General features: G+C 35.8%; 1 protein-coding gene across 4 annotated transcripts in view; it reads right to left on the minus strand.

Moving 5' to 3' along the window:
* Positions 1–24,386, minus strand: part of LOC128231856 (uncharacterized) — a 76,153-nt gene that overhangs the window by 34,005 nt on the left and 17,762 nt on the right. For 2 of the 4 annotated variants that reach the window (XM_052945091.1, XM_052945090.1), the window contains exons 2-9: positions 20,371–20,473; positions 20,138–20,182; positions 19,680–19,724; positions 10,597–10,641; positions 9,623–9,667; positions 5,545–5,587; positions 4,820–5,268; positions 903–997 (exon numbers count right to left, since the gene is read on the minus strand). In XM_052945091.1, the coding sequence (XP_052801051.1) occupies positions 903–997; positions 4,820–5,268; positions 5,545–5,587; positions 9,623–9,667; positions 10,597–10,641; positions 19,680–19,724; positions 20,138–20,182; positions 20,371–20,473 (870 nt within the window). The remainder of the gene's footprint in view (positions 1–902; positions 998–4,819; positions 5,269–5,544; positions 5,588–9,622; positions 9,668–10,596; positions 10,642–19,679; positions 19,725–20,137; positions 20,183–20,370; positions 20,474–24,386) is intronic. The other 2 variants (XM_052945092.1, XM_052945093.1) reach the window with 2 other exon arrangements.

A 24,386-nucleotide genomic window follows, 5' to 3' on the forward strand; every position in this document is an offset into this window, starting at 1 on the left:
TCACTGCACTTAGATATCTTAGATGTTCTATAGTCAATTAACAAATTTGTACGCCATATAACTGATTTCCAGTGCAATATGACTCTCGTCACTATATATGAAGAGAAGGTTTGACTTGCGTACAAACATTAAACAAAGTTAGAAAAGTTTCTTGTTAGAAAAATATAAACTGCCTGAATGTAATCGATTGTGTATTCCATTATAGGACCATATCGGGTGTAAGCAATGCCATGAAAATGTAAACAAAAAAGTAGATTCCGCATGTTCAGCCAATTTTTGGAATAACAAATCATTCAGCTTCAAAGCCTGTAAAGAGTGAAAGTAGCCCATGGTCTGAAATGGTATAATCATGATTTTATTCACTGACATGTGTGAATAAAAGGAAAAATGCATGTTACACTGAGAAGTCACTACCAATTACATGCAGTTTAATATTCCCTATAACAGCATGCATGTAAATGTCAGCTTGTTTACATGTTTCCTTTGGTGCTCACTCACCTGGGTCATGCATATGTAAAATTTCGTTAGTGTAAATAAATAGGATCGATTCTTATTTTTCATGAGTACCCGCAGTATGAATGCTTTGCCATGATTTTGCAAATTTTCATAGAAGCGCTAGCATGCTTCATAGATTCTCACTGCAATAATGCTCAACAAATCAATCATAATCAATCCTTATTTTTCATAATGACAATATCCAGAAACTGTTAAAAATATAACAAGGGAAATTATAGGGACAAGCCTGCAGCTGAATATTTAACCATGAACTTATTCAAAAGCACTTTAATCAAATCCTGTTAAAATATAAAGTGAGGCATGCAAGACAACAAACGCAAAGTACATAGCACTATTAGTCTAAACACAATTAACATTGGGGTAACTGCTTTTGAAACAAAACTTACATTTGTGACATATCTCATCCTATCCAAATCATCTTTATCTATGTGCAATTCCTTAATGACCACTTTAGTGTTGAAACCTGAAATCGTTTTTGACGCTGAAAAAACCCGAATAAAACAACAAGATTCTTATCAAAAGACAGGCATATAGACAAATATAAAAAAGATGGATAGCACTGGTGTGTTGAATAAAATAATGGACAATCCTCAATGCTTGGTGACTAAGATGAAATTTATTATAAAACATTTAGGATTACATTTTCTTGCTGACAACTTTGATGTAAATGCCTAATACTTTCCGATGTAAAAAGCTAGACTTCGGGACCAGTGGATGGGACCAGTTTATCCATGACTGGCACGGTTCAATAAATTACCTAATAAGATACATATTGTTTATTGAAAACAAATTGTGTATACAAAGAATATGTTGATAAAGTTGAAAATGGTATTTTTTCTTCCATTAGGTTATCATTCTGCTCTTCTCACAAGTTAGAAATTGAAGTCAGCAGATATACCGGTATTGCGAGAGGAAATAGAGTATGCAAATGCTGTAACGCTAATGTAATTGAAAATGATTACCATTCTTTATTATCCTGTAGTAAATTTAGACACCTAAGCTTAAAATACCTAAACAATAGAATATCATGGCCAAATTTAGATATGTTTAAACGCATTATGTTCAGCAAAAGAACAAATTAGATAGCAATCTACATCAAAGAAGCCATGAATTAAAGAAATACTTTCCTTGTACAATAACAATGTTCCTAATACTAATCTTTGTTTATTTATGTAATTTCTATCTAAATGTTTAACAATCTATATGGTGATATTTAATTACATAATGTATATTTATTATTATTCAGTTACTCTCTACAGTTGATTTATGCTTTTGGGATAATCATGTTTTGTAATAGCCAAAGGATATTTTATGATGATTTGCCAATAAACTTTGAAACTTGTCGATGTTTTACATAATGTAGTTTCTTAAAGCTTGGTTAGAAGTGTTTACATAGACAATAGATGATGCATGATGGATGACAGCTAATCACTATACCCCAACATAAGCACAAAGTTCTCTCAGGAAAGCTTTGTATAAACAAGAACATTGTAGAACAGCTGGCTCGACTAAACACCGCTTTGTCTTAGAAATGAATGCATCAATGTGTAAGGAGTATGTGCCTTTCAAAAACAATAAAGAAAAAGAGGGCCATGATGGCCCTAAATTGCTCAACTGAGATAAAGTGTTTGACCTTTGTTACCACTATACAAGGTAACACAACAAATATCTCCTTTTATATAAACAAACATATATCTATGTTACACATTGACCTTCTTTGAAGGGCCAATTTTGAACCCAGATGACAATTTGACAATGCTCCACATCAAATATATAAGTTTGTTGTTTGTTCTCAAAACTGTACACATTTCATAACAGTAGCTTCAAAAATAAGATAGTAGGTCAAAAGGTCAAAATCAAAGTCATCAACACTCAACATTGATATTTGCTTTCAAAACTGTATGCATGATCCAAGTGTCATTGCTGTACCTTCAAAATAAGAAAGAAGATCAGAAAGTCAGAGCCAATGAAGAGCTATGGGATTGCACAGTGGCTGTCTTTTGTGTGTCTGTCGGTAAACAATTGCTTGTGAACAAAAAATTATTCACCTTGGGTTAAAACTCGCAACCCCCAAGGCTCCTGTGGACTTATGTAGGGAAATCTTTGAAAATCTTCTTTTCTGAGAGCAATGAGTTTGGGCCATGTGTACAGTTTTGAAAACGATATCGATGTTGTCCTCGGATGAACTTGACTTTGACCTTTTGACCTACTGTCTTATTTTTGGAAGCTACAGCAATAATGGTACAACTATTTGTACAGTTTTGTAAACATATATCAATGTTATTTCATAGTTAACTTGTAATCGCTGGTAGGGGCTAGTTTTGACCCCCAGGCCATGATTTTAACAAACTTGATACAGGACAAGTTAATGTAAATATGATGATACTCACAAAATCAAGGGTCTTTGGCCAACATATGCATACAAGAAGATTTTCGCCATATAAGTATGTAAGCAACTTATGATCCCCAGAGCTGGCCAGTTTTGACCCCAGTGGCATAATTTGAACACATTTGGTAGATAATGTAACACACCGAATATCTAACCTCTAGGACTCGTATTTCAGATAATATCTAGTTATTCAACCTAAAAGTGTGATAGCTGTCAGCAACTGGATGAAGAATGAAATCCATTTAACAAACATAATTTGGGTTAATATCCCAAGTTGGCCTAAAAATTAACCAAATATACTTTCCAAGTCAATCAAGGGCCATAATTTGTAAGTAAGATTAACAGGGTTTTATGTAATCCAATTGGTTGATGGCCTCCAACAATTGTGTGGAGGCTGAAGTCCATTGAATGATTGGTATATGATTAATTTGTGAAAATCACAACTCGCCCTTAATCTTAAACAAACTTTCTAAGTCATTAAGGGCCATAATTTGCTTTTAAGAAAATATGAATTATGTAACTTAATTGTGTGATGGCCTTGGACAACTGTGTGAAGTATAAATTTCATTGAATAAACAGTTTTTGAGTTAAAAGTGCAAATGCCAAGTTGCCCTAAAACTTTAACAAAGTTGATCAAGGGCCATAACTTATATTTAGAATAACATGGATGTTTAATCTAATTGTAAGATGGTCGTCAACATTTGTGCAAAGTATATTTAATGAAGGGTATAGGAGTTATTAATGAAAATCCCAACTTGCCCTAAGATTTAAAATTATGGAACCTAATTGTATGATGGTCCTGGACAATTTTGTTACTTATGAAGTGAATTGAATGAACAATATTGGAGTAATAAGTAACAAGAGCTGTCACAGAGACAGCGCGCTCGACTAGTCTGCTGCTTTTCAGTGTATGGATTGAAAAGTTTTGGCGAAACATGCATGGATCACTTTTAGATCAGATTTCAATGCAATACATGATGTGCTGAGATATTAACAAATGTAGTTACATGGAAAATTTCAACCAGATTTTTTAAGTCTAATAATAAAGGGCCATTATTTGCAAAATACAGTTATCTATTTTGGTTATTCAATTATGTTGGGTGGTTGAATACCATTGTATAAAGTCTCAATGCAATACATCAAGTAGGTGCTGAGATATTATCCTATGTGTGCTAACATGCAAGACCGTAACCAGAATTTCTAAGTCGAATAAGAAAGGGGCAAAAATTATATGATATGAAAGATAGAGTTATCTTACTTGAATAAAGAAGAAGGTTAAATGGTTGGGAGCCTGTGTGTAAAGTTTCAATGCAATACATGATGTATTCGCTGAGGTATTGACTTAAAAGTGGTTACATGCAAATCCTTAACCAAAATGTCTATGTCGAATAAAAAGGGGCCATAATTTGAATTTAATGAAAACTAGAGTTATTTAACTTGGTTAATTAAGTAGGTTGGATGGTTGCGTACCATTGTATCAAGTCTCAATGCAATACCTCAAGTAGTTGCTGAAATATTTACCTATGTGTGCTTGCACGCAAAACATTAACCAGAATTTCTAAGTCGAATAATAAAGGCCTATTCTTTGCATTAAGTGAAAACTAGAGTTATATAACTTGGTTAATTAAGTAGGCTGGATGGTTGAGTACCATTGTATAAAGTCTCAATGCAATACCTCAAATAGTTACTGAGATATTAACCTATGTGTGCTTGCACGCAAAATCTTAACCAGAATTTCTAAGTCGAATAATAAAGGCCTATTATTTGCATTAAATGCAAACTAGAGTTATCTAACTTGGTTAATTAAGTAGGTTGGATGGTTGATTACCATCATATGAAGTCTCAATGCAATACCTCAAGTAGCCTCCTTATTCTTTGAATAGTCTTAGATAAAAGGAAATAAAACCAACTTACTTGCAAATACTCTGGCACCTTTGGTTTTTGCCAATTCTTTTGCTTCACCGAGTTTTATGATATCTTCTATTTGAGATTGGTCGAGACTGATAAGACGTCCGTCAAACAAATCTTGTTTAATCCGTATCACTATTTCTGTGTTAAGCCTTTCCAAAGATGAAAGCTTATTTGGTGGCATCTTAGCGGTAGTAATCCCTAAACGTACCTCATTATGCGGTTGTATAGCTCGCGTGTCTCCAAACCGTGACTCATTTTGAGGTTGCGCTCCAAACTGTCCATCATTAGCCATTTGAGCATCCGGCACATTCTGTCCCGGCAGGTTTTGAGCGGCAATTGGCAGGCTAGTGTCCATAGGTTCACCCTCCTCAACCCCTGATTCCAATGAACGAGGTTGCATGGCACGAGTTCCACCTGCTCCTCCTATTAGTGCGTATGTTGGCGCAGGTGGACTGAAAAATTATTTTTTATCTACCACTTTTCTATTTTAGACATATACTCTACGGTAGTTACATGTGTATTCATTTTATATTTGATAAATTTATTATGAACAATTTGACATGCATACATAACCTTTGAGAATGTCAACGCTAGATGTATAATAGTACTTGCAATCTGTATCTGCTTGTATATAAATTGTTGTTGTTTTTTGTGTAAATTTTGAAGGAATTATTCTTATAAGAGACACAATAGCAAAAATGCTGTAATTCAATTATTTATTTTCTTACTTTTGTGCCTCTACTTCCCTGGGTTCAGGATCCATCAACACCTCTGTAAAAGATTTAATAATATATTAACACGGAAATAAAGTATGTAATAATGCATTAAGTTCTTTCATTAGAGGCCCATTTTTCTCAAGGCTTATCAGTGAGCAATTAAAACACTCGTAATATTAAGCATGATACTTAACTAAGGAGCACTGACCAGCGATACGACTTGTTGCCACTCTGGTTTTTTTAATAAGAATACAAGGTGTTTAGCAAATATTATTACTCAGCAATTAACCATTAACACACAAGGCATTCAAGTACATGATGGGCAATAAATTAATGAAGCAGTAGTTAACAAGAGATGTTTGTCAAACATTATGCCCCCCCCCCCCCCTGAGCGCCATGTTGTCAGGATTATAGGGACAATTGAATGAAATATGCATGGACCGAAATGACAGCTGATTTGTTGCTGTTTTAAGATTATGACCATTAAAGTGTGAGGATAAAGTGTGTTATGACCGTCATGACCTTTGACTCTATGAACTCAAAATCCAGAGTCATCAGCTGGTCACCAGAAACCTAAATGTCAAGTTTGAGGGCCATGGGTGCAGGCATTGTCAAGTTATCACAAGACAAGTTTTTTTCGTTCAAAGTCACTGTGACCTTGACCTTTGACCCCTTAAATCATAAGGGGTTATCTACAAGTCAGATGCAACTCCAAGTCAAGTCTGAAGGCCATGGGTTCAGGCATTGTTGAGCTATCACTAGGAAAACCTTTTACCAGTCAAGATCACTGTGACCTTGACCTTTGGCTCTATGAATCCTAAAATCAATAAGGGTGATCTACTGGTCAGGCTTAACATCCATGTCAAGTTTAATGATCAGTGGTTCAGGCATTGTTGAGATATCAGTGGGGGAAGATTTGTTAACTTTTTTGCGTTAAAGGTTACTGTGACATTGACCTTGGCCTGATGACCCCCAAAGTCGATAGGGGTCATCTACTGGGCAGGCCCAACCTTCATGTCAAGTTTGATGACCATAGGTCCAAGAATTGTCGAGTTTGCTTTCAAGGTCACTGTGACCTTGACCTTTGACCCCTAAAATCAATAGGGGTCATCTACTGGTCAGGCCCAACCTCAATGTCAAGTTTGAGGGCCATGGGTGCAGGCATTGTTGAGTTATCACTTGGACAACCTTTTATCATTCAAGGTCACTGTGACCTTGACCTTTGGCCCAATGACCCCTAAAATTAAAAAGGACAATCTTCTGGCCAGGCTCAACCTCCAAATCAAGTTTGAGGGCCATGGGTGCAGCCATTGTCAAGTTATCACTCGGATAACCTTTTACCATTCCAGGTCACTGTGACCTTGACCTTTGGCCGAATGACCCCTTAAATCAATAGGGACCATCTTCTGGCCAGGCCCAACCTCCAAGTCAAGTTTGAGGGCCATGGGTGCAGGCATTGTCGAGTTATCACTCGGACAACCTTTTACCATTCCAGGTCACTGTGACCTTGACCTTTGGCCAGATGACCCCCAAAACCATAGGGGTCATCTCCTGGTCAGGCCAATTCTCCAAGTCAAGTTTGAGGGCAATGGGTGCAGGCATTGTTGAGTTATCAATCGGACAACCTTTTACTATTCAAGGTCACTGTGACCTTGACCTTTGGCCCAATGACCCCCCAAAACAATAGGGGTCATCTACTGGTCAGGCCCAACCTCCAATTCAAGTTTGAGGGCCATGGGTGCAGGCATTGTTGAGTTATCACTTGAACAACCTTTTACCATTCAAGGTCACTGTGACCTTGACCTTTGACCCATTGAGCCCAAAAAACAATAGGGGTCAGCTACTGGTCAGGCCTAACCTCCATGTCAAGTTTGAGGGCCATGGGTGCAGGCATTGTTGAGTTATCAATCGGACAAACTTTAAAATTAGTTTACCATTAAAGGTCACTGTGACCTTGACCTTTGACCCGATGACCCCCAAAATCAATAGGGGTCATCTAGTGGTCAGGCCCAACCTTCATGTGAAGTTTGATGACCATACGTCCAGGAATTGTTGAGTTATCACTCGGACAAGCTTTGGTCTACCGACGGACCGACCGACCGACCGACATACCGACATGCCTGTGCCAAGCAATATACCCCTCTTCTTCGAAGGGAGGCATAAAAATGTGAACAAGCCAATGAAAAATATTTAAATAATGTTTCAAAATATATTACATTTACCTTAAACAATTAATATAAGATGCATGTACATATTTCACAATTGAATGTATTATTACGCAAGTGATTTAAAAGTCAATATGGTTTATTTTTAATCAGGATATACTGGGGGAGGTTTTGGGGGATAATATTGTGTCAGTGTTCTTCCCGAGAGGTTGACCTGCTGAGGAAACCGCGATATATTTACGTTGAAACAATGAATTGTTCACACTCACTTTAATAGGATTATATATATATATTCTTCAAAGTGAATTGGTTTCTGGGACAAATTTAAAGCATTTCATATTTAAGTAAAATCACTTTAACGTCTAAGCTACTGAAAGATTACTTCATGCTGGAAATTCCTCTTTGTATTCTATAAACGACCGAAAAGCTGAATAACTCTTTAAAATCGAAGAAAAGAAGCTGAGTAGTAAAATAAGATAAATCCCGCTAAACGCTGATAAAGTTAACTTAAATATTTGTAATATTTTTGCCAAGATCGATTTAATTCAGAAAGATATCAGTCTTATGAAGCCTTCGATAATCGGACAACTTTCAAACGACACTAGACAAAAGGTATTAAACCGATCGGCGACTTACAGCCCCAAATGTATTCTTGCAAATTTGTGTGTATATGTCTTTAGCGTTTACCCAGTGCCATTTAACCGGGTTTATGTTTAAACTGTTGGCTACTGAGCATGTTTCTGTAGTTTTAACTAAGTATTGAAAGGATGTCGTTGTAAGTTTTGTTTTCATAATCGGTCGTATCCTGCCATGCAGCGATATAAAGCGCGATAACTCGATCGATACAACCGCACGAAAGACCACGAGTTGTTTGAAAAACAGTTGACCAAAATGTGTATGGGGGAATTGTTCAGTATCTCTACGATATTTCGGGCGATTTATGTATGTTACGAAAAATCAAGATTATCTTTGGAAATGCACGAAAATACAGAGATCTTTGTACGATATAGTTGGAATTACTAAGGGTTCGTACAAGTCAAAAGGTTCAGGTTTATAAGTTATTAATCGGTAAGTTGAGACGTAATGTGTACGACTTGGTACAATACTCGAGTTAATAATCATCTTTTAAAAAACGGCTTTCAAAATTAAGTAGCCCCATCAACTGCGTTGAAAATCAATGCTAAATATTGAAAAAAAAACTTCCCGTCTTAACAAGTGCGATACAGTCTCATATATTTAAACATAAACAGTCGAAGCCCACAGGCGTATACTCGATTGGATCGTCTTTCTCGTTGACACGAACTCGATGTAAAAAAGTTCTTGTACGCGAAGTAATATCGTAGTGGATCAGTCATCATTTGGCACACTTATGTTCGCGTTGTGTCTCATATTTTCGCAATGGTTTAAGTCAGCAAGATTATAAAACATCATGAGCAATTGAATGTCGTAGCGTATGGTAAGCTGTACGCGAAGCTATCGACGCCGATCATTTCCGTAGGCCATATCCGTCAGGCGGCAAAGGTTTGAATTCATACGACATCTAGCAAAATATTTCTTCTCCCTCACAGCGCCAGCTCGTTGCAACTCAAAGCAAAAGTCTCGACAGCGTCAAGGGTGTAAAATTACAATATTACCGAGTTCCTTTGGACATTTGTCAACAGAAGTTTTTAGTTAATGCCGATTATTTGCTTAACGACAGCCGACATTCGCACGATAGTCCACCTAATAAATGTACATGCACCGACATGATCCAGAGTGTTAACTGATAATGTTGAATATAAACAAACGTAGCTTATCTAATGCTTCGTCTCAAATTACACACTTAAACGGAATTTTCATCTGGAAAAAGAGGAAAAACAGTGACATTATGATTAGTGTAGAATAACATATTATTCATTCAACTATAATGCGAATATAACACGTACCTTCATTGTCTGTCTGAATGGCTTTACAGATTGCTTGATTTCGACCTGAAACGAAACCAATATTAAAGAGAAATTGAACATTTTCATCAACTGTTATAACATGGTTTAAGAATGGTTCAACTATTTGGACATGAATTGACTCAGTATAAGTAAATGAGCCTAACTACACACATAACGAATTTTAAAAAAATCATCTTAATTCAATTAATTGTGAATTATACCCGACGTGACATAAATATGAAAAATACTTAGATGATACGAAACCAGACATTTAATCTAGCATAAAATAGTTGAAAATAATATACCCTCCGCATCATGAAAAGCATTGATTTCAACAGGATTTGAAGGCAATTCAAGATGATTCCCATTTTCGCACAAACTGATTTTCTATATGGCTGATGAAGATTTGGTAAATGGACTTTTAATAGTTCATATAGTTTTGTCTGATACTGGCAGTAACAAACTAGATTTAGAAAGCAATTCTAACAAAGGTTGACAACTTCTTATTAAAAAAAAGCGTTTCGACATAGTTGCATCAGTTTTAATAATTCTACAGTGGCGTCAATATTCCTGATGCTACATGTTGGCGTTAGTGTTCTTGATTGTACAAAGTAGTGTCAATAAACTTGATTCTACATAGCTACGTCTGGATTCGTTATTATACAGAGAGGCGTCAGTACTCTTGACTTTACATAGTAGCGCCATTATTACTTATTCTACGTAACTGCGTAATTATTCTTCAGATAATTCACTGACTTCAGTATTATTGTATTATTTTTGCTTCATAGTTGCGTCATTATTTTTCATTTTCCATAGTGGCGACAATATTCTTGATTCTTCGTAGTTGCATAAATATTCTTAATTCTAAATTATGGCGTCAGTATAACTGAATCAACACAAAAGTGTCAGAAATAATTATGTTACATAGTGGCGTCCGTTTTCTTGATTCTATTATTGTATTTTATAACACCTACCTTCGTTGTCTGTCTGAACGGCTTTAGTGACTGCTTGATTTCGACCTGAAAGGAAAACTCTCCTTATCGTACATGGTGAAGATCTACAAAGGCAAATGTCTGAAGAATGTTTGCCTTATTCTGAATGTTTCTTATTTAGTATTGCTTTTGATCATTTGAATTGTCTATGCTGCAAGTAATCTTATTTATATCAGCGCATTCAAGCCCCTGAAGTTTCATTTATGTTACAAGGAAAACGTAAGAAAGGTTGAATTAAAAAAAAAAAGATGGCCTATATCGCTCACCTGAGTAAAACATTGTGCTATAGACTTGTTGATCATTAAAGGACAATAGCAGGGATTTGGCTTCTCTGATGTATAATGCCAATTCACATTCTCACCAAACTTTGTAATTATTGGACAAATGCTTATTATGCATGTCAAGTTATTGATAGGACAAGAGCAATTTTAGGTTATTTCTTTAATTAAAGCGCAATAACTCTCGGGTAACTGCAGCAATTTTGCTAATTATCAAAGACGTTCATACATATTCTGACCAAATTTGATCAAGATTGGACAATGGGTTAAAAGTAATTGATTGGACTACATACTGGATGGCGCCTGTCTGCCCTTCCATACACCATAGGTGGAACTATTATATGTCCAGTTTTTTTAAACAGGCGTGTAAAAACATGACAAATACGTATTTGTTTAAAAGATACAATTGGCAATAACTCTTACAATATTTAGGTTGGATTTAAATAACTCTTTATAAAAAAATCACAATTTACTGTGAATAAGCTCATGAAGTTTGAAGTGGGTACCTTTAAAAAACAACAACAGGTGACCCAAATTCGAACTTGACATAAACAAATCAAAACAACCTTTCTGACAAATTTCGTGGAGGATTGGGCTGAAAATGTTACCTCTTGAGGGTTAACAACGTTTTTCTATATTTGGGCATTTGAACCTAGTTTTTGACCCCGGATGACCCATATTCGAACTTGAGCTAGAAATCAACGGTACAACATTTCTGACAAATTTCCAGAATATTTGGGCCGAAAATGTCACCTTCAGAGTGTTTTTTTTTCATATTCTGGCTCTATGACCTTGTTTTGACGCCAGATGACCTTTATTCGAACTTGATCGAGAAATCAACGAAACAACCTTTCCAGGATATTTGGACTTTAAAGGTAGCCTCTAGAGTGTCAACAAGATTTTTCTATTTTGGGGTCATGTGACCTATTTTTGCATCCCAGATGACCCATATTCGATCTCGTCCGAGTAATTACTGGAACAAACATCCTGACCAAGTTTCGTGACAATTGAGGCAAACATGTGACCACTTGAGTGTTAACAAACTAAAAGTGGACGGACGACGGACGACAGACGATGGACGACGAACATTCATCGATCCTAATAGCTCACCAACAGCTTACGGCTAAGGTGAGCTAAACACAAAACTTGTATAATTACACAAACATTATACAATCTGTTGAGTTTAATTGTGGATTAAGCTGTGTAATAGACCGATGAACCCTGCAGTCATTATTATTTTCTTTCATTAAAACTTCCGTCCTAGAATAATCGTATGCATATGCATTAAAATCGGGACCATGGCAAGGCGAATAAAATACACCTAACTACGACATATTTTTCCGAGGAGCTTGTTGAATTATAAAACGTGCTCTAAACCGAGCGAAGCTCGGCAGAGCCCTAATACGGTCACACATAGCACTACTTTCGTTCAAAAGTTGCACATACTATCAGCCTGAAAAAAGACGTAAAGGTGATGGAACCACTATTTTTTCTGTTCATAAACTATATTGAGCGCGTACATGCCGGAAACCAACGTCATCAGAGCGTGACGACACGGAAGAAAACAGGCCCATGAAATTTAAACTATGCGAAGCGGCGAAATAGCGCCTCACTAGTTTTTAAAATAATTCAAAATATGCTTATAAACAATTACTATGAATACTCTTGGTAAACTCAAAAAGACAAATAAAACATATTTCTATAGATTGTCTGAGATATATACTTTGTTTTCACTTGTTTATTAAAGATATTCATACGCATTGTTTACTATTCTATACGAAGGTCACACTTGACAGTTACTGAGTTAGTTGTTGTCATTTTAGGCTTTATAATATCGATACTATTTAGATGTTTGACAGTTGTTGATCGGATAGAAATTGCGAAGAATTAATTCCTGTTGGATTAGTACCGATTTAATTACGACCATGGATTATACCGGTACACATAGCAGAGCTTGTCACGTCAGCCAGGTACAGTATGAATATTTTGTAAAAACACTTTTTAGTAAATCATACAATGAAGATATCAATTTCATAAACTTATGACATGCGGTTGACCAGTTCAGAAATCGCTATGGCTGAGCGAGTTATTGTCACTGAAAAGATGGATGGGGTGTACTGTCTGTGAACCTCAACAATGGATGAGTGAGATGTTTTGACTGAGATCAAAGGATGGGAACACCTTTTAATTACCAACACGCTGGTTGAGAGATTAAAACTAAAAAGATATACAGGAATTGTGTGACAGGTGAACCCTTGTGCCATGCAACACAACTTTTGTGTAAATTAAGAAGTTGGGTGGGGAGGGTGCGGAAGGGGTATCCCCTCCTGCCAAGTGAAACCATGGCGGAGCGCAAGATTATGACTGAAATGATATTACTGAAAAGATCAATGGACGGTTGCGGTCCGACACCATGTGAATGAAAAAGATTGTATGTAATATTAAAATATTTAATATGTAAAAATGTATGACCAAAAGTGGATTATTTGTTTATTATATGTATCATAGAGTACACAGTGACAAACACATTTTTTATAATTCTCAGACCAAGAGATCAGCCAAGGGACCGAATTGCCCCAATCAGATAGCTCGACTGGCCACAACTGCAGTCCAAATACCAGGTAACTGAAATGCAACACCACTTTTTTTGTGACAGATGTTATTAAATTAATGAAGTTGGAAGGGGAGGGTACGGGAGGGGTTTCCCCTCCTGTCAAAAAACCCCATGGCGGAGCTTTAAAATGGAGGTGCATCTCTTACATAAATACAACTGCACCTCTATATTTAAGATGGAGGTGCACATCTTTAATATACAACTGCACCTTTATATTAAGACCGTCATGCCTTTTCTTAGACCTGCACCTTAAAAAAATAGGTGCAACTCCATTTTTTCAATTTACATGAACATCGCCGTTTAGTATTTTTTCACCCAAATGGTAAGTCAAACTGTACTGGCTTGCTCACACTCAATTTCGTGGTCAAGTTTGTTATAAAATTGCCATTGTGTCGAAATTTCTGCTTGTTAATAAGTAAAAAAGTCTAAATGAGATGCCTAAAGAAGTTTGTGTTGTTGACAGTAAATACTGTAAACACTCCCTGCGATTCACTCAAATCTGCATGCGATAATGTACCAGTCAATTGTAACCCCCCCCCCCCCCCCCAGGTCCGGGGAATAGTGGGGACTTTGACATTTGGTCCAGCCAACCCTGGCTAAAATCCCCGCCCTGTGGGGACGAACAGATGGTAGGGTCCCCGCCAAATGCCCCTGCAACCCAGGGACCCCAGGTAAGTCCCATTCCCCGCTATATTTAAAGCGAAGACAAAACCACTGCATTCACCCGGCACTGCGGGCCACCTGAAAGGTAAACACACGGCCCATTTCCCCGTCTATCCCCTGTTTACCCCCGGACTTGGGGGGGGGGGCGTGGTTACAATTGACTGGTGCATTAGACCCCAGCTTCTCGATAAATCTTAAGCGTAACGGACTTAAAAAGCTTGAACCTGTTATCAAATATTTCCATAAATTGACCAAAGAAACATGACATACAAAATAAAAAAAGTCATGTACATACAGTGTACTAATGCTCAATAGCAATATGTTTAGTCATAAAGAAGTTGTGTTACTGTAGTTTAGATATCAGTGTAAATCACTTGTAAGTGGGATATGTAAGATTAGCACAAATTACAGACTTTTTTTGTATTTCTGAATGCATCCATGCCACCTGGTTTTTGACATTACTGCTGTGGACAGATTTTCAGCAATGCAGGTATTGCCATGTTATGTTTTACTGGAGGCAATAAGTTTGGAAAAAAAAACAGACTTTTGTCAAGGTTTCCCTGAAATAAATTGCCAGTATGTTTCTTGCTCTTTGATATTAACATTCGCTTGTTATGACATTATGATCAGTGTTTATTTCAATAGCTCATTGATGAACGGTTTCTTTCCGAATTGAATTTCTTTCATGCCGTTTTTGTTGCGGCTTTGAGATAATATCATTTTCTAATAAAACTGCTGACCTTCATTGGTCTTTGGACTGTATTGTGCAACTATTCGCACATTTTGTTTGCTCTTTTAAGCAAACATTGCATTAATTGCAAACAAGTATCACAATTTACTACACATGATGCAGAATTATGTTTCATTTAGTGTGCATATGATTTTAAGCTTATGAGCATGAAAAACATCTACTTAAACAATCACAGCAACACAATGAGATCCCTATCTAAAGAAATATTGCTACTTTTCATTCTTTCATACTGTCAATCATTCATAAATATATTCATTTACTTGAAGTTAATACATTGAAAGAATTTACATCTCTGATGGCAAAAGCAATAAAAAGTGAGCAGGGGGATTGAGATAAGTACCTTTTTCCTTTATGCATTAAAGAAAAAACCTAAATACACTTAAAATGCCTTAAAGGTACACCAGATTGGCACCAAAAGGATTATTTTCTATAGCGAATCTCGGTACAATTGTTTCATAAAATTTTATCAAAACGTTCAATCTGTGAGAGTGCAGCTTTAATAAATTAAAACACTAATTTATTGTTTATTTAATATATAGCCATCCTGGTTGCTGAAGCCACAGAAGTATTTTCAAGGACAAGAACCAATGCTGATCAAAACATGGTCTAGTGATGGAATTCCATACCCGTTCTTGGCAAGGATTTTTAAAAAGGAATATTGTCTGTAAAAATAAGTAAGAAAGATTTCTAAGAAAGTCTGGTCTAAGGGCTTTCAAAATGCATCTGGGTACTCGATTAGTAAAGATTAACCTTTGAGTTGTTAAAAAAGTTATTGCAAATCGTCCAAAAGACTATATATTTAATATTTTTTGTCATATTTTTTTGGAATTAATGATCTTTTCTGCACATTTATCGCATTAATGCACCAGTCAATTGTAACCTTGGACCCTCCAGGTCCAGTGGTAAACCAGGGATAGCCGTGGAAAAGGGCTGTGTTTTTACCATTTAGGTGTCCCTGCAGTGCCGGGTGAATGCGGTGGTTTTGTCTTGGTGCAAAATATAGCAGTGCAGGGGCATTTGGTGGGTATTTTAACTTCATTTCTTCCCTGCAGGGCGGGGATTTTACCCTGGATTGGCTGGACTGAAAGTCAAAGTCCCCGGGCTTGGGTGGTGTTTACAATTGACTGGAGCATAATTCCTACATAAAAGGTTATGTATGTCTAAAATGAGTGTTTACAGGCATTTTTCATACTTTTACAGTAGAAGAAGTCTTATTCTGTGTCAAACATTGATTTTGTGTCTTGCTTGCAGAATATGATGTGCCAATAAGCTCCAGTTTGCTGCGGCTTTCCGCCCATGGCAGTGGTCCTGCAATCTAGATCCAGGAGTTGCAGCTCTGAATCTAATATTTCAGAATGAAGATGTAAGTTAACTTTGTAGTACTTGTTTATGTGTAAATGATTCCAAAGAGTGAGATTTATACTAATCAGGTGTAAATAAGCAACTTATAGACACTGGTTAAGAGCTGTAATCTTAATTTTAAGGCAAATCTAGCTTTGCTTAAATTTTGTTTTAAAACTTAGCATAATTATGCTATCACTGCATTTTCTACATCATGCAGCAATCTCATACATGAAAACACTAGCAGTTGTCATGAATCTTTCAGTTTTGGTGTTTTTTGCCATTTCCTTTGCTGCGCCATTTGTCCCTGAAAGCATTTCAGTTTGGCTCTATGTCATTTTTTATATAAACGCTAAGCTGATAAAGTGAAAAAAATCTTATTTTGCTTTGAAAAAATCTTAATAGAGTAGGCAGGCCATTTTTATGGTGCTGTCTTATATATATATATATATATATATATATATATATATATATATATATATATATATATATATATATATATATATATATATATATATATATATATATATATATATATATATATATATATATATATATATATATATATATATATAAACAAAGTGCTCAAGGTGAGCTATTGTGATCGCCCTGTGTCCGTCATCCGTCGTAGTTGTCCGTCGTCGTCCGTCGTCAATACTTTGACTGTTAACACTCTAGAGGTCACAGTTTGGGCACTATCTTAATGAAACTTGGTCAGAATGTTACTCTCAATAAAATCTTGGACGAGTTCAATATTGGGTCAGCTGGGGTTAAAAACTAAGTCACCCGGTCAAATTAAAGGAAAAGCTTGTTAACACTATAGAAGTCACATTTATGACTGTATCTTCAAGAAACTTGGTCAGAATGTTAATATTGATAATCTCTAGGTCAAATTCGAATCTGGGTCAAGTGTGGTCAAAAACTAGGTCACCTGGTCAAATTGAAGGAAAAGCTTGTTAATACTCTAGGCCCCAATTTCTCGAAACTTCTTAAGCTTAACAGGCTTAAGTAGCTTTTAATATTTCAATTACTCAAAATACATACTTGAATGGAATTTTGATAAAGGAAAAATGGTTTAATTTAACTAACATATAGATAATTCCTATCTAAAGTATAAAAGCTCTTAAAGAAGTAAATATTATTCAAATTATTGAAAACCAAAAATAGTGAGTTTAGCTTAATCCGGTTATAAGGGACTTAAGAAGTTTCGAGAAATTGAGGCCTGAGGTCTCATTTACGACTGTATCTTCCTGAAAGTTGGTCAGAATGTTTATATTGATTGGCTCTAGGCCAAGTTCGATCTTGGTAATGTGCGGTCAAAAACTAGGTCATTAGGTCAAATCATAGGAAAAGCTTGTTACCACTCTAGAAGTCACATTTATGACTGTATGTTCATTATACTTTGTCAGAATGTTTATATTGATTAGCTTTAGGCCAAGTTCGAATCTGGGTCATGTGCAGTCAAAAACTAGGTCACCAGGTCAATTAATAGGAAAAGCATGTTAACGCTCTAGAGGCCACATTTATGAACATATGTTCATGGAACTCGATCAGATTGTTATTCTTGATGATCTGTATTGGATTAGATGAGCGATACAAGCCCGTCAGGGCCCTCTTGTTTTTTTTTTTAACTGTTATAGATGTATAATTCAGTTTAAAGACTCATACTTTTAATAATTAAATATTTTCATACTTTCTGCATACATCATTATATTCAATGATGGAATGGTGCTAACAACATCAACTACAGGGAATTTATATTCATTTCAAACTGCTGAGGTGGTCAAACCATTTTTCCAGGTTATTTGCAGAACCTTAAAAATCTAAAATATACACAATGTTGTTTTACATATTAAAATAGTTTAGTACAGGTTAATTGTCAGATAACTGCAATAATTAGTTTTAAGTAAACTCAATCTGTTTTGTTTACCTTCTTATGTTTAAAGTAGGAATCATTTATTTGTACTGTAAATGCTTGTATGATATTCAGTATTAGGTAAATTAATATACTTGTGTTTGTTATTATGAGTTTTTTCAAACATTAACATATTAAATTTGCTTTGCATTGCCTTAACCTTACTTGTTACGCACCTTAATAATCTAATTGGTGTAGTCAAAGTCATAGTATGTCATACAAAATGAAATTTTGCCTTTGACACTTGTTTAGCTAAGAAAAAATGTACTGCATTAGCAGTTTCTGCAGTTGATGACATACCTAGAGCCCGTCTAAGGCAGTGCCTTATTTCATATTACCTTTACGACATTACACTTGTATATCGCTTCTACTTACCCTGGACAAGGCTAGTTTCGAAGCGGCCATATTTTGTAGCAAAGATCAAGACAATGTAAGGAGGGTTCTAACGTTATATTAAAAATGAAAAGTCTGCTTAGAACGTCTTTTAAGACAAAGACGCTCTACGAAACGAAAAATAATAGTATATATTATCAATAAATTCGTCTTTATATAATTTATGTATTTTAGCTAGCTTTGTGTCATACAAGATGTGCACTTCAAGTGTCCCCGGGTTGGAAAAAATCTAATAAACTGCCATAACTTAGGTTATTAGAATGATCTGTACTATGCAGTTGATAAAATATCAATATTATAAAAGTAACAATTTGAGAAATTGTCTGTCCGACTGTTCAAGTCATTATGATTCTTCAAAACACATGACCGCCAGTCGAGGAAACATTTTCTTCTGCTTATTCTGTTTAACACGATGTCGATTCGGACGCACTCTGATTGTAAAAATTGCCGCTACTATTATAATGTCCAAAGCATCGGGATTTTTGATAAATATCGGATTGTATTGAACTATACGTCGAGTGTTTAGTGAACATTCATTTGCAATATTATGTAACCGCCCATTACCATATAGTTATCCTTTCCAGGCAGAAAAACCGATAAACTAGGTCGGCATTAATCTTATGTTATCGGTAGCTCCATTCAACCAAATTTATTATTGTATGATAGTGTTTGCGAGTGTGATGACTTGTGTAAGACTGCAGTACGAATAGAACAACCAAAAATGTGAAGTGAAGCCGCAGGCGATTGCTTTCGCGTATTCCAATAACCTGAGTCCAAGTAATCTTTTATTATCAAAGGCATAATATAATTGTAGATTACGCTTCCTTGCTTAGTAAGTAGGGCGTTATATATAGTTTCTTATCCTGGTGCATTCTAGGTGAACTTTACTTACTGTCGTATATATACTATTTTCCATTCGATCTCGTCCTATTATAACTGTGTACATATGCAAAGAAATCACGACCGGGACATACTTTTGATTTTACATAATGACCTTTGTTTGTCTTGATTCTTTTTAACTCTGTCAGTATTGGTGTTAATATCTTATTACATGCTTGCTATCGCAAACATGATCACTTACACGGTAATATCTGATATTATAACACGTACCTTCGTTGTCAGTCTGAACGGCTTTAGTGACTGCTTGATTTCTACCTGCAAGGAATATACTCATCATTATATATCATTCGAAAAATATAAAGACAAGCGTCTTAAGATTGTTTGCCTTAATTTGAAAATTTTAGTTTTTCGTATAATACCGCGCAAGGTTTTACTCCTCAATAAATTAGCTATGTAAGCTAAGACATAACGACTATAAATTCCATGATTGATCGTTAACTTCCATGGTCATTTTCGTAATATTCCACATATTAAAGTGCTTGCTAGAACTTCACCGTATGTTTAAGAGTGACATATTCTTGCATGAACCTGCAAGACGTATAAAATACAGCTTACTAGGGCAGAAGAAATTCCGAATTCATTCCTGAAGAGCATGTTCAATTTATGACAATGCCCTTGCACGACATATAGCGATATTGCTACCACTCAGCCAACTGCTGTGAAATTACCTGTGTTGTCCGTCTGGACATCTTGAGACAAAAACGATTTAACAGCTGTAACGAAAGTACAACTGATTAATATAAATTTAAACAATTATGTGATTGCAATAGTATAAATCTGTAAACGTGTGGATTGTGACAATAAGTTCCAGCAGATCAAGTTAAAATCCATATTTTGATTTTGCGTTTGAAACAAGTATGGCTATTTTTGTATAATTTGTGAGGTAAATGACGTATTCTACCTGGCCTAGGCGCATCGTTAACATCGTTCTTTTTTGTTAGCCAAATGTACAAAAACAACCCAATCATTCCAATAGTAAGGGTCAGCTGTATCCACTCTAGCATCTGAAATATAAGTAGAAGCCATTACCTGCTTTATGGTCATCGTTATAGTTGGTTTATCTCATAGCGATAAAAACCCGTATGTAATGCTATTAGACCATGCAGAAGGTTGTTGTTAATGTGTACTATAGCTGGAAACTTCCGACTTCTGATGTTGTATTGTATCTGCTTAGGTATTTGCTTAGGTATTGCATTTCATATTTGTATTTAGTTGCTAAGTTTTTGCAATGTTCTCCTCTTATATCCGCCCTCTGACCAACCTAATAGTTTCGCCTACATATGATAATTGCCTTAAATTGACGTCTTTGAGGAAACTAACCCTTAAACTATAAGTATATATTTCCGCAACACTATTGCCTATGTTTAACCGTGACACTTTATATAGAATGCTACCTTCGATATAGTCCTTTCTTTGGAAATGACAAATGCACTTATCTACTCGTTTATGATGAAAAAGAGAATCACTTGGGAAACTTTCCATAACTTAACGTCGACACCTAAGGGAAATGTATTGCCACATGAGAAACCGGACATAAAACTACATAAAAACGGCATAGACGTAGGCAAAATGAGGCTTTATTTAAAAATAAATTACCAAAATGCAAATACTTACGGCTGATCAGTATCGTTTCTTTTCACTAGTAAACATAGTTTAAATATAGTTGCGTACAATCTGCATTTATTTAGATTATAATTCACCCGAGGTCTTATCATTAATAAAAGGCAGTGGATAATACAACAGGTCTGTCGGGGCAGGACAGAAGCACATTAAAAACAAACAACGTTTAAGTTTTCAGTCTTTTGAAAGTGATCGGTGATCGGACAATTTAAAAAAAAAGCACTAGACAATACGTAGTTCACAGGTCGGCGACCTATTGCCCAAACAGTTTTCTTGCAAAATGTGGGTTTTGTTATGCAGTTGTTGTGTGTTTTCATAGTTCGGCGATTGGTCGTACCTCCAGGTGAATTATCACTACTACCCCTATCACGCCGTCGTGACATTCTTCCGACATGCTGTGATGTATAAGGCGAGATAACTCGCAAGATACTGATGCACAAAAGGTTGACCAAAATGTGAGTGTATTTTACGACATCTCAACGATATTTTGGCCATATAGACGATTATGTTACATCATCACAAAATTGTCATCGGAAATGCACGAACATGTAGAGCTTAATAGGACGGCATTAGTGTTGTTATCAATATATAGCCGCACTCCACTTTACCTATTATTGTATAAGATTGTATGCGACTAGGATTGATTTTGAATGACCCGCAACATAACAACCCAAAAGTGTAGGTAAGTGCATTCGAGGGATTTAAGTCTCATGTAATCTTATAAGTATCTATCATGTGTTTCCGGTACGGATCGAAAAATCCGACCCGAGGGCACGCGCGTAAGCCGGTAATGAGGCTTGCCGAGTTACTGGTCACGCAGCGTGCCCGAGGGTTGGATTTTTCGATCCGGACCGGAAAAACATGATTGATATTTTTTCTTGCATACCTTAAATAATGAATTTGTGGAATTTTGTAGAAAACGCACTTTTGTACATTTCATCAAAAAGTGCGTGCGACGTTGTGTACTGACGTCATAAAGCGCAGTAATTTTAAATCACTATCGACGTCAAATAGTTCCTTTAAAAATCGCGCTTTACGATTTACGATTATTTTTTTTCAATTTCAATTAAAAGTATTGTATACTTATTTTTATATATTATTACTTTGTGTAGTTTGTTTTAAGTGTCTCTATCCAGCCGATGAAATCACTTGGTAATGCTACTAGAACCTTTGCATGGTTGCACCTGATCTGTGCTACTGCTAAACCTTTCCGACTCATGATGTTGTTTTGTTTTTGCTTACCAGGTTATTCTTATTTTGCTGTTTGGTTGATAAGTTGATTAGTTTAGATTTTTCTCGTCTTATGACCACCCCTTGAACAAGGCAAGGCTTTTGCCAGCAATCTTTTATCATTGGTTTGCAGATATTTACGCAACATTTGATCTTTCCAAGACAAAAAATAAAAAAAAGTTGTAAAAACGGAATATCTGTGAGAGTGCAGCTTTAATAACACTCCATATAAGTTTGAAAATTCACCATTGCTATCGTGTACATATTTGAAATCTAAATTATCTTTATTGTTAAATGATATAAACTCTGCGGCATTCCAATATTCCCATTTAAGCAGACCAAATAACCAATACATAGTCGGGGTCGGCGTAGTAAAATCCTTGGCTTCGTTCTATATATTGTTTTTGTATTTAGAATTAAAGTGGAATTTGTATAATCTAGGCAAAACGGCCCGTACCTTGTAGACTCGGCCTTGGATTCGTAAACGTATTCCCTGCTAAAAGTTTGAAGTTTATTTCGGAAAAATTCAAATGCCTTTACTGTATTTAAATGTTTTATTATTTGCATGGTCTACTTGAAGTAAATTCACCATTTTTACAACGAAATACATACGTAAATTTTCTTCTTAAGGTCTCATGTTAAAATAAACTATTAATACTTCAATCGTCATACCGCGTAACAAGTACTAACAATGGTGCTAGGTGTACGCATTGAAAAAATAACGTCTTATGTTTCTTAAATCTATGTCTTCTATTTCAGTATCAATATAGTTTTTGCATTCAACCTGCATGTTTTTGAATTATAATCCGCTTTAAACTGGCGAGCGCCGCTGTAGCGAGTGAGGTCCTATCATCAATTATAGATAGCGGATGATACACAAAGTCTGCCGAGGCAGGATTGAAGCACAAAAAAATGAACACCATTTAATCAGACAACGACATATGACATCCGTAGTTTGCATCGTCGGGCATCCATCTCCGGTATTTGCAGGAATTACAAATAGTTTTATGACAAAGTACAGCCTGAAATGGAAAATAAATATCACAACACACCAAGAGACCGAACATGAGAATCAAATGTATAGGCAATGCCGCGAAAACAGTAATCCTTTGTGTCGTCACATTAGGAGACCCAACCGCTGAAGTTGTGCTATAAGGGGTGCAAAATGTGTGTACATGAAGCGAAAAACAATTACAACACAGCATACGATCGAACAGGAGATTCAAAGCCATAGACAATTCTCCAAATAACCAATCGCTTGAATTAGTTTGTTATGTGCCGCAGAATACTTACATGCAAACAAAAGGCGGTAGGCACCAAAGGGGGCAACTTCCTAAAAGATGAGAGAAAGACAAAAGCCATGTTGTGCTGCTTTTTGAACCACGCCGACGAAACAACAGAACTTATGATTTATATATAAAAACGAAGGAAGAATCCATAAGAAATCAGCTATGAAGCAAATAAAGGTGCCTACAATGAACACAAAACAACGACGATTACTACGTTGCAAGGACACTTAAATCGACAAAACAGATGGGACAAAAATGACCGAAAAGTAAAACACAATCGGTTCGAGTATATAAGACCAAGACGGCGATGGAAAGATTCAAAATATCGATGCGTTACAAGAAACAGTGAGAGAGCTGCACGAAAATGAATTGGCGAACCAAAAATTTGCGCCGCACACTATGTTAGAAACACAATTTGGGAATAAAAACACATCGCTGTATTTTAATATTGACCAAAAAAGGAATTATATTAGAACAAATGAAAACACATTGTTGTATAATCCATATTATTTCTTTAATGACTAAGCTCAAATGAGTTGACGACTCGCTAATAATATTATTGCTTTTTGCAAGGGGCTTCTGGTAAATACATTGGATAATCCAAATATGTGCTTTAAATTATTTACAAAACAAAATTATAGTATTGTTCAACTGATTATAGTGGTTTGATATTAGTTTAATGAGTAACGACCTCATGGAAAACAACTTAAATCATATTTTACCTTAATACAATAATCGGAACAATAAATACATGAACTATTCTAAGTTTAGGGCCATA

The sequence above is a fragment of the Mya arenaria genome, chromosome 4 (genome assembly GCF_026914265.1).
Source record: "Mya arenaria isolate MELC-2E11 chromosome 4, ASM2691426v1".
Classification (NCBI taxonomy): domain Eukaryota; kingdom Metazoa; phylum Mollusca; class Bivalvia; order Myida; family Myidae; genus Mya; species Mya arenaria.